The sequence below is a fragment of the Bison bison genome, unplaced genomic scaffold, assembly GCF_000754665.1.
Source record: "Bison bison bison isolate TAMUID 2011002044 unplaced genomic scaffold, Bison_UMD1.0 scf7180017864498, whole genome shotgun sequence".
Taxonomy (NCBI): domain Eukaryota; kingdom Metazoa; phylum Chordata; class Mammalia; order Artiodactyla; family Bovidae; genus Bison; species Bison bison.
The window spans coordinates 11,392,810-11,404,142 of NW_011495057.1; the positions used below are offsets into that span (position 1 = coordinate 11,392,810).

General features: G+C 40.8%; 1 protein-coding gene across 1 annotated transcript in view; it reads right to left on the reverse strand.

Moving 5' to 3' along the window:
- The window catches only part of GAREM (GRB2 associated, regulator of MAPK1), a 234,592-nt gene that overhangs the window by 145,202 nt on the left and 78,057 nt on the right, over positions 1 to 11,333 (reverse strand). Inside the window, exon 3 of the mRNA XM_010828995.1 lies at positions 7,603 to 7,743. Coding sequence (XP_010827297.1) covers positions 7,603 to 7,743 — 141 coding nt within the window. The remainder of the gene's footprint in view (positions 1 to 7,602; positions 7,744 to 11,333) is intronic.

The window sequence follows — 11,333 nt, forward strand, 5'->3', positions numbered from 1 at the left end:
AACCTAGATAGCATATTCAAAAGCAGAGACATTACTTTGCCAACAAAGGTTCGTCTAGTCAAGGCTATGGTTTTTCCTGTGGTCATGTATGGATGTGAAAGGTGGACTATGAAGAAGGCTGAGTGCCGAAGAATTGATGCTTTTGAACTGTGGTGTTGGAGAAGACTCTTGAGAGTCCCCTGGACTGCAAGGAGATCCAACCAGTCCATTCTGAAGGAGATCAGCCCTGGGATTTCTTTGGAAGGAATGATGCTAAAGCTGAAACTCCGGTACTTTGGCTACCTCATGCGAAGAGTTGACTCATTGGAAAAGAGTCTGATGCTGGGAGGGATTGGGGGCAGGAGGAGAAGGGGACGACAGAGGATGAGATGGCTGGATGGCATCACTGACTCGATGGATATGAGTCTGGGTGAACTCCGGGAGTTGGTGATGGACAGGGAGGCCTGGCGTGCTGCGATTCATGGGGTCACAGAGAGTCGGACACGACTGAGCAACTGAACTGAACTGAACTGAACTGCAGCATGCCAGCAACCCGGCCCTTTACTATCTCCTGGAGTTTGCTGAAATTCATGTCCATGGAGTCGGTGATGCCATCTAACCATCTCATCCTCTGTCACCCCCTTCTCCTCATGCCTTCAATCTTTCCCAGGATCAGGGTCTTTTCCAATGAGTTGGCGGTTTGTATCAGATGGCCAAGTACTGGAGTTTCAGCTTCAGCATCAAATATTCAGGGTTGATTTCCTTTAGGATTGACCGGAGGAGGGAAGTACTGAGATTATTTTAGCTTATTAAAGAGTTACTGGATTTGCAGAAGGCTGAGAATTTAAAAATAGAAGCCAAATGTGGCTGGCGTTTATCTCAAATGCTTATGTTCAAGTGGCAGTCTGTTTGGTGAAGACACCAAGCATGCCACTGAATGATGTGCATTTTCATAAACCCAGGCAGAATCCCACTACTTCCCCAAGTGGTGGACCATGGGTACACAGACACCTCACATTCTGATTCATCTGACTTCTCAGAGCTCTGTCCCTGGACAGCTCTTCCTGGTTAGTTTTCAGGAGAGAGGTAAGAATGAGGAGGTAACATTATTTAGTACTCATCTTGAGGTAGGGAAGCTGTTGAGTCAATAACGCAAATTAGAGCTCAGAGAATGTTCACAACATTTTCTAAGGAAAATCTCCATTTTATAAGTTGGAAACTTGGAGCTTAAAAGGGCAAATTCCAGAGGCAAGAGCATATTCAGCTTTTTGTGGAGTCTGAAGTTTACATTAGTTTTAACGGACAAAATGTCAAATTGTGAATACTAAATCAGGGTTAATACCCTAGGAAGGTTCAGCCTAAACCCGAGACACTTGCTTTAGTGTAAGCAATGTTGAGTGAGCTTGACCGATCGCTCTGAACTGTAGAGACAAAAGGAATTTGATGAAGAGAAATCTGAACTGTTAAAGGGAGATCATTCATCTTTACAAACTATTGGCTATAATTAAGTTGCACTAGGTTCCTTTTTCTTAAAAAGAAATTTTTGTTTTGTTTTGTTGTTGTCATTTAACAAGTCAAGATAAACTGGGGAGGTAAGAGATGTTCAGGGTGAGCTATGAGTGGAGTAGGCCAGGCAGGAGTTTAGATGGCCTGAGTATGCATAAAAATTCCGAATTCCCCATTGTACATTCCTTAGGAAATCTTTGCCCTTTCGGTAGCAACAAGAAGTTAGAGCTTGGATAAAATTGATCTGTGATGCCTTTTGACTAAAACGTGTGTGAAAGTGGCCATCACATTTCTAAACCCTATGCCAATTTTTCTTGAGTGGTTTCTCTGCTGTTAGCAAAATACGTGATGCTGACTAAACACATTCTCTCTCTCGGAATCAACTGTTTGTTAAACCAAGAAAATTCTTTTTATTCCAAATAAAAAATTTACTTCATCAGAAAGAGGGACGTCTTTATTTTTTTTTCTCAAAGCACACCTAATAATTTCAGAATTCAGAGTAAGGTGATTCTTATCACCACCACGTGAGAGTGTAATTCTGATAAGAACTTCAAGTCGTATTTCTCTTCTCTGAAAACTTTATGACAGTATTTCTTTTCACATGAAGACTTTCATGAAAATCTCTGATTAAAAATATGGGAAAGGCACTCGGGATTGTGATTTTTCTAAAAATGCTGAGGTCTGCTATTTTTTGGAATATATGTGAACAGAGCTGTGTATGGCTGCCTAGGCTGTGTACTGCACAACTCCAAGGGACACCATTTAGAGAGACCACAAAGTAAGGGGTGTTGCCTGGGACAGCACAGTGCCATGGCCTGGACAGAAATGGTACACGGAGAAGGAGAAAAACAGCTGCCACCAGAAAATAAGGCAAAGGGGGCAAGTCGTAAAGATGGATGGGCCAGCTTGTACCCAAATGGCAAAATATGGACAAGTCGAGCATCAAAATAAACAAGGACAGGAAGATATTTTGACCCCCTGCAGGAAGTAAGAATCCGTAACTCCATGCTGATAATAACAGGTAAGTAAGGGCACAGTGGGAGGGAGGGACAGCTCTTCCTTACAGTAGAATGACAACACACGGAAGAAGGAATGATGGAGTTATGTTAGAAATGCACTATTTTACCACCTTCAAAGTAAAAATTGAATCAGACAGGTATCATCAACAACTGCTCAATAAAACGGGGTAGGGAGTTAGAGAAGGAACAGGATACCCACAGAATCTCAAAGAATCTTCTTTCAAACTTCCCAGTAACACAAAGCACATGCTAATTATACAGCAGAGAAATCAGACGTCTTAACCAAGTGATCAAAATCAAGGTCACCAGTAAGGGACAGAGGGACACCTGTGTCTCCAGGTGTGATCTCACCGAGGAGGACACAACCAGCCCAAAGTGCATAATCTCAGTCTAATCATGAAGAGACTGTGGAACCCAAAGTGAGGGTTATTCTAAAAAGCAACTTGCCTACATGCTTCTAGATTGTCAAGAAACACGAGAAAGGCTGAGGAACGGTCCCAGATTAAATAAGGAGACTAAAGGGACATGATAGGAAAAACCAGTAAGTGGTCTCAGACTAGATGCTGTCCTGGAGGGAAAAGAATATTATTGGGACAAATGACAAAACTGGAACGTGCACTGCAGATTAAATCAAAGTATTAAATGTCCTGAATTTGCTGACAGTACTGTGGTTACATAAGAGGATATCCTTGTTTTTAGGAACCATATAATAAAGTACAAGGGGGATGCGTGTGGTCTGCTCCAAAGATTTGGGATAAATAAATAAATAATATGGGTGTGTGTGTGGGTGTGTGCCTGCATGTAGAGAAAGAGATGGAGGAAAAGAATACAACAAACATGGCAAAATAATGGTCCAAATTGGGTAAATAATATAAAGGAATATATCATACTATTGCAGCCTCAAAATAAGTTTAAAACAACAACAACAACAAAAAGTAGCCAAAACAGCTCTGAGGGGTGTCAGTCTGCTTTAATGAGCATTCAACTCAAAGTAATTCAACTTGTAATCTGCACTTCAAAACAAAGAGTTAAATCTTCAGAAACATTGTGCTGCTATCGTTACGATAATCACCACCATTAACACCATGGAGCACTTGGGAAGTATTAATAGTAAGCATTTCCCACTTTGCTCAGTGGTAAAGAATCTGCCTGCAATGCAGGACACTGGGGTATGATTACTGAGTTGGGAAGACCCCCTGAAGAAGGAAATGGCAACCCACTCCAGTATTCTTGCCTGGGAGAATCCTATGGACTGGGGAGCCTGCAGGGCTACAGTCCATGGGGTTGCAGAGTCAGACCCGACTGAGTGACTATACAAACAAGCGCTCAGAAAGGCGCTTCACTTGCATCACCTCTTTTAATCTTCACAACCACCCAAAGAGAAAGGCACTCATTGTCTCCACTTTATAGATGAGGAAATTGAGATCCAGAGAGGTGGAGTAACTTGCCCAAATACACACAGTAAGTGGCAGAATCAGGAATCCAACTAGGCTGATTACAAAGCTGGTAGATTTTATTCCTACATCAAACGTATTTAATTAATTATTTTTCTCAAAGAATGAGTGATGACTCTCAATGTAAATGAAGTTATAACAAATTAGTGAAATATGCATGAATAAGTGTTTCTTTTACTAACGAAAATTAGAACACTACTAAACCAGAGACATAAATGGTATTTTTAGCCTCCACTATTTACTTTATGCTCTCTTTCTTCCAAAGGCTGGACTTGGTCATAAATCCTTTGAAATAAAATATACCTGAGGATGTTCTTTGAAATGATTTTATCAAGTCTCATAAAACACTGGTTCCTTGCTATGGACTGAATGTTTACATTCTCCCAAAGTCAGATCCTGAAGGCTAAATCCCCAATGTGATGGAATTTGGAGGTGGGGTCTTTGGAGGGCAATTAGTCCTGAGGGTGGAGCCTTCATGAATGAGATTAGTGCCCTTGTAAGAAAAGACTCAGGAAAGCTGATTGTTCTCTCTCACTCTCGATCTCTCTCTTCTTTCTCTCTCTCTCTCTCTACCATATGAGGACACAGCAAGAAAATAACCATCTGAAAACCAGAAAGTGGGCTCTCACCAGACATCAGACTTACTGGCACTTTGATCTTGGACTTCTCAAGAAAGAAATTTCTGTTATTTACAATCCCACCAGTCTATGGAATTTTGTTATAGCAACTTGAACTAAGACAGTTCCATTTCAAATTTTTCTTCCTTTAATATGTTTTCTTTCTTTTCATGTAAAGTGGTGGAATCTTAGTGCTCATATTTCCTTTTAGTCTTTAACTTTACTTTAAAAATGAAAAAGTATCATTTGCAATATACTGCCTGGGGTTCCCAATTAAGTGCACTATCACTTTCCTTGCAGATAAACAGTAAGCTGTCCGCATACCATTTTTTATCCCAACGGAAGATGAATGTAAAAAATATATATATTTAGAACAACAAAACATTTGCAAGTATTTGCAGGTGTTTGGGGAAATCTCATCATCTGACACAGTGAATGCCCACTCCAGAACAAAGGATTTCCAACCTTGGCTGAATAACAAGAGGAGCTATTAAAAACCCTGATGCTCAGCCCACACTCAAAGCCAATTAAATCAGAACCTTGGATGTGGAACTGGGCATCAGTCATTTTTAAAGCTTCCCAGGTGATTCCCAGATATGTAGCCAAGTTTGAGATCCCTGGATGGAACATCCACAGCCATAAAGAACTGTATCTTTTGTGTACAGATCCAAAGGACTCACAAAGGCCTTTTGAATTAGTCTCACTTGTTAAGGAGTGTACAGTCCAACTGGCAAGTGGAGATATGGGTACATGCAATGGCTCAGCAGGTAAAGAATCTGCATGCAAAGCAGGAGACACAGGAGACATGGGTTTGATTCCTGGGTCAGGAAGATCCCCTGGAGGAGGAAATGGCAATCCACACCCGTATTCTTGCCTGGAGAATCTGATGGACAGGGAAGCCAAGTGGGCCACAGTCCATGGGGTCACAAAGAGTGGACATGACCGAGTGCCTAAGCACAAGTACAAGGAAGAGGTAATGGAGTGAAACCTGAGGACGTGTGCCAAATGCATGTGATACAAGGTAAGCACATCAGGAGACAACATGGGGACAAGTTGGGGGAGCCAGCAGCCTCCTGATGCAACAACAGGCTCTGACGGAAGCACAGCTGAGGAAGGCAACTCTGGCCGGGGAGTGGTTACACGGAAAAGTACTCAGAATGTCCAGGACACAGGAAGGTGACTAATCTAGCCAGAGGGGAAGGCCCACTCTTCAGAGTGGAAAAGTTAAGTTTGGAGAAGTGGACTAGAATCAGAGCATGAGAGCTTTGAGCAGAAAGTTAGAGAGACTGGTGGTGTATGGGGTCTCTAAAGAAATCTGCACATCTGATCAAATGACAACATTCATTTGGGACAAGCGATGTCACAGAGCTATTCACAAGGGTTTGGGGGAAAGACTAAAAGTCAATCTGCTAAAAGAACACAACAGATTAGGTAAATTTATTCATCTGAATCACAACCTTACATCTTCCTTCTTGGTTTTCCATGAAGTACAGGAACCATAATTTTGGTTCGGCTAAAACTAGCATGGAACTCACCTGTCGTGTGACCACTGGCAGGAGAGACCAGGCAGGTGGAGGCTCGCTCTCATTCTCTGTCCCTTTGCCTGGCTCCCAATATCACTCTTAACACTTTCTGTAGCTATATGTTCCTCCTTTTTCTATGAAGGCTACTCCCACAGCTGGGAAAGAGAATTCTAGGACAGAGTTTCAGGCAACAGAAATCTTTTCTTAAAATTTTTTCTGTAATAAGGATTTTGAGAAGTTTAGTGACCCCTAGGTCATATCCAGCAATAAAGACTCCTAGAAATAAAAAGGGGACCAAACCATTCTTACATCCCATAAATATTTACTGAACACATACCATTTACTGCTGTTCTAGGCAGTGGGAATACAGTGAAGCCCCTTTTCCAAACAGACAACTCTCTGGGCAATGCAGAGGTTTCGCTCAAAAACATAACAGCAGTCTAGGGCATCCTGCTACAGACTTTTGAAACATTAATGATACTAGAGAAAAAGAAAAAGATCCTTCACATAATGAATTATAAGGAACAGAAGGAAGTGTAGGATATATATATATACATGCTTTTTAAAATGCTTTTTAAAAACTGCATGTATAAACTGCCACTATTGAAAATGCATTCAAGCTACTAGATGGATCCTGAATTCCTAGAACAGTGCTAGTACTTAGAAAGCCCTTAATAAATATTAGTTAAATGACATGGAAAGGAACTAGTTAAATAACAGTAAATTTAGTTAACATGTTAACTAAACTAGTTAAAAATTAGTTAAATAAATGCAACAGTGACATGTTACACTGAACAGAATTCCAAGTGAGGCAGGAAAGTAGCTATTATCCTGATTCAACTAAAGCAGTGAGGTCACCTCTGCTGTCTGTGTTCTAAATGCTCCTTTGCAGAAGGACATATGCAGGTATCTGACTTTTCAATACTTTTAAAACCAGACCATAATGCTTGTTTGTGCAATGGTATTTTGTAAAACCATGAAATCAAAGTCATTCACAAATTGTGCTCAGGTTAATTCAGAGATCCTTGTGCTCACAGGCTGCCTACACATACGGACTGCCTTTCCAAAGAAGATCTTCCGAACATTTTTATTTTATGAATATCTGAGAAGAATTTGTGCTTAACGGGGAACTCTGCTCAATGTTATGTGGCAGCCTGGATAGGAGGGGAGTCTGGGGGAGAATGCACACATGTACATGTATGGCGGAGTCCCTTTGCAGTCCACCTGAAACTTTCACATTGTTAACTGACTATACTCCAGTACAAAATAAAAAGTTAAAAAAACGCACAAGATCATTAAAGAAAAAAAAAATTCATGCTTAACTACATGCATTAATTAGAAATTCCTATGACAAAGTGAATCTGGTAACCAAAGTGTTTTGTTCTTCTTTGTCCAAGTCATTATATCCTCTAGTTTATAGACAACTCCTATTTTCTCACTGTGGAGAGAAAATTAGCATATTCAAGTACCCTTCCGTGGCCCTGTCCCTTGAGAGGAGCTTTACCTGCATAATGTACCGGAATCTCTATCTTTGGCCCAATGACATAGTGCCCCTCCTCCAAGCTGTGGGCGGTGATGGTGGTCCACTGACGGCACGAGTGGATCAGAAGGTAGTCATTGTCCCGCAGCCCTTCTACGCATTCTCCTGGAAAACAAATTTTATAAGAAACTTAGAATTAGCATCTGCTTACTCCATTCTCTGCAACACAATTTCATTAGTTGTAATTTCACTAATGGAGAAGTTGACAGCTCATCCCAAGATGAGATAAAGTCCACTTTTGAATCAGCAATTTAAAAAAAGGCATTCCATGCCAAGTTGACAACTATACACAGGATTCCATAAAAATGTTTCCCATTTATCTGCAAAGAGATTTTTAAATACCTCATTCTATCCTAGTGGTATTTCAACAATAATATAATAAAATAAAAATATACTGAGTGCCAACAATATCCTGAGCACATCTAATTAAATGTTTTATATATATTATTTCAATGTAATAGAAGAACATTATGAGGCAGGTATTGTTCCTTCTTTATAGACAAGAAAAATGAAGGTTCAGAATGTTAAGTATAGGGGTTTCCCTGGCGGCTCAGTGGTAAAGAATCCACCTGCCATTGCATGGAAGACATGGGTTCAATTCCTGACCTGGGAAGATCCCACTTGCCTCAGAGCAACTGAACCCATGAGCCACAACTACTGAACCTGGTCTCTAGAGGCTGGGGAGCCACAACAACTGCACCTTCGTGCTTCACCTACTGAAGTCCACCTGGCCTGGACCCCATGATCCACAACAACAGAAGCCACCGCAGTGAGAAGCCCACACGCCACAACTACAGAGTAGCCTCAGCTCTCTGCAGCTAGAGAAAAGCCCATGCAGTAACGAAGACCGAGCTCAGACGTGATAAATACATAAACAAAATTATTTTTAAAAACAGAAATGTATAGTCTAAGTGCACAGATTTAATAAGCAGAAAGGTGCGGATTCAAGCCTAGGTCAGATTCCAAAGCTTATGCTTTTTTTTTTTCTTGGGTACACCATGGCTCATGGGACCCTAGTTCCCTAAACCAGGAGTGGAACTCAGGCCTTTGTCTGTGAAACCATAAAGTCCCAACCGCTGGACTGCCAGGGAATGTGCCCAGTACAGTACTAAAACATGTAAAGTTTGAAAGGAGATTATAAGCATTTAATCTCAAGTACTGTTTCAACAGAGAGAAATTTAGTTTTTTATTTTTGGTACTTATATTGTAGTGATTAAATTTCTCTCTGTTGAAACAGTACTTGAGATTAAATGCTTATAATCTCCTTTCAAACTTTACATGTTTTAGTACTGTACTGGTACAAAAACAGACACATAAATCAATGGAACAGAACAGAAAGCCTAGAAATAAACCCACACACTTATGGTTAATTAATCTACAACAAAGGAGGCAAGAATACACAATAGAGAAAAACACAGTCTCTATAGCAAGTGTTTCTGGGAAAACTGGCCAGTTCTATGTAAAGGAATAAAATTAAAACATTCTTCAACATCATATACAAAAATAAACGCAAAATGGATTAGAGACCTAATTGTAAGACCATGTAACTCTCAAACTCTTAGAGGAGAAGAAATCATTGGCAGAATCCTTTTTGATATAAGTTGCAGCAATATTTTATTGGATCTGCTTCCTAGACTAATGGAAATAAAAGCAAAAATAAACAGATGGAACCTAATCAAACTTAAGAACTTTTATACAGCAAAGGAAGCCAGAAAGAAAATGAAAAGACAACTTACAAAATGAGAGAAAATATTCACAATGTGATGGACAAGGGATTAACTTACAAAATATACAAACAGCTCACATAGTTCCATAACAAAAAAACAACCCAATTAAAAAATGGGCAGATCAAAATAGACGTTTCTCCAAAGAAGACATATAGATGGCCAACAGGCACAGGAAAGAATCAACATCACTATTCAGTTCAGTTCAGTCGCTCAGTTGTGTCTGACTCTTTGCTACCCCATTATTCACAGCATGCCAGGCTTCCCTGTCCATCACCAACTCCTGGAGCTCACTCAAACTCATGTCCATCGAGTCGGTGATACCATCCAGCCATCTCATCCTCTGCCGTCCCCTTCTCCTCCTTTCCACAATCCCTCCCAGCATCAGGGTCTTTTCCAATGAGTCAACTCTTTGCATGAGGTGGCCAAAGTATTGGAGTTTCAGCTTCAACATGAGTCCTTCCAATGAACACCCGGGACTGATCTCCTTTAGAATGGACTGGTTGGATCTCCTTGCAGTCCAAGGGACTCTCAACAGTCTTCTCCAACACCACAGTTCAAAAGCATCAATTCTTCGGTGCTCAGCCTTCTTCACAGTCCAACTCTCACATCCATACATGACCACTGGAAAAACCATAGCCTTGACTAGACGGACTTTTGTTGTCAAAGTAATATCTCTGCTTTTGAATATGCTATCTAGGTTGGTCATAACTTTCCTTCCAAGGAGGAAGCGTCTTTTAATTTCATGGCTACAATCACCATCTGAAGTGATTTTGGAGCCCCCCAAAATAAAGTCTGACACTGTTTCCACTGTTTCCCCATCTATTTCCCATGAAGTGATGGGACCAGATGCCATGATCTTAGTTTTCTGAATGTTGAGCTTTAAGCCAATTTTTTCACTCTCCACTTTCATTTTCATCAAGAGGCTTTTTAGTTCTCTGCACTTTCTGCCATAAGGGTGGTGTCATCTGTATATCTGAGGTTATTGATATTTCTCCCAGCAATCTTGATTCCAGCTTGTGCTTCTTCCAGCCCAGCATTTCTCATGATATACTCTGCATATAAGTTAAATAAGCAGGGTGACAATATACAGCCTTGACGTACTCCTTTTCCTATCTGGAACCAGTCTGTTGTTCCATGAACAATTCTAACTGTTGCTTCCTGACCGGCATACAGGTTTCTCAAGACTCAGGTCAGGTGGTCTGGTATTCCCATCTCTTTCAGAATTTTCCACAGTTTATTGTGATCCACACAGTCAAAGGTTCTGGCATAGTTAATAAAGCAGAAATAGATGCTTTTCTGGAACTCTCTTGCTTTTTCCATGATCCAGAGAATATGGGCAATTTGATCTCTGGTTCCTCTGCCTTTTCTAAAACCAGCTTGAACATCTGGAAGTTCATGGTTCACATCCACTGGAGAAGGAAATGGCAAACCACTTCAGTATTCTTGCCTTGAGAACCCCATGAAGAGTATGAAAAGACAAAATGATAGGATACTGAAAGGGGAACTTCCCGGGTTGGTAGGTGCCCAATATGCTACTGGAGATCAGTGGAGAAATAACTCCAGAAAGAATGAAGGGATGGAGCCAAAGCAAAAACAATACCCAGTTGTCGATGTGACTGGTGATAGAAGCAAGGTCCAATGCTGTAAGGAGCAATATTGAATAGGAACCTGGAATGTTTGGTCCATGAATCAAGGCAAATTGGAAGTAGTCAGACAGGAGATGGCAAGAGTGAATGTCGACATTCTAGGAATCAGCGAACTGAAATGGACTGGAATGGGTGAATTTAACTCAGATGACCATTATATCTACTATTCTGTGGGCAAGAATCCCTTAGAAGAAATGGAGTAGCCAACATGGTCAACAAAAGAGCCCGAAATTCAGTACTTGGTGCAATCTCAAAAACGACAGAATGATCTCTGTTCTTTTCCAAGGTAAACCATTCAATATCACGGTAATCCAAGCCTATG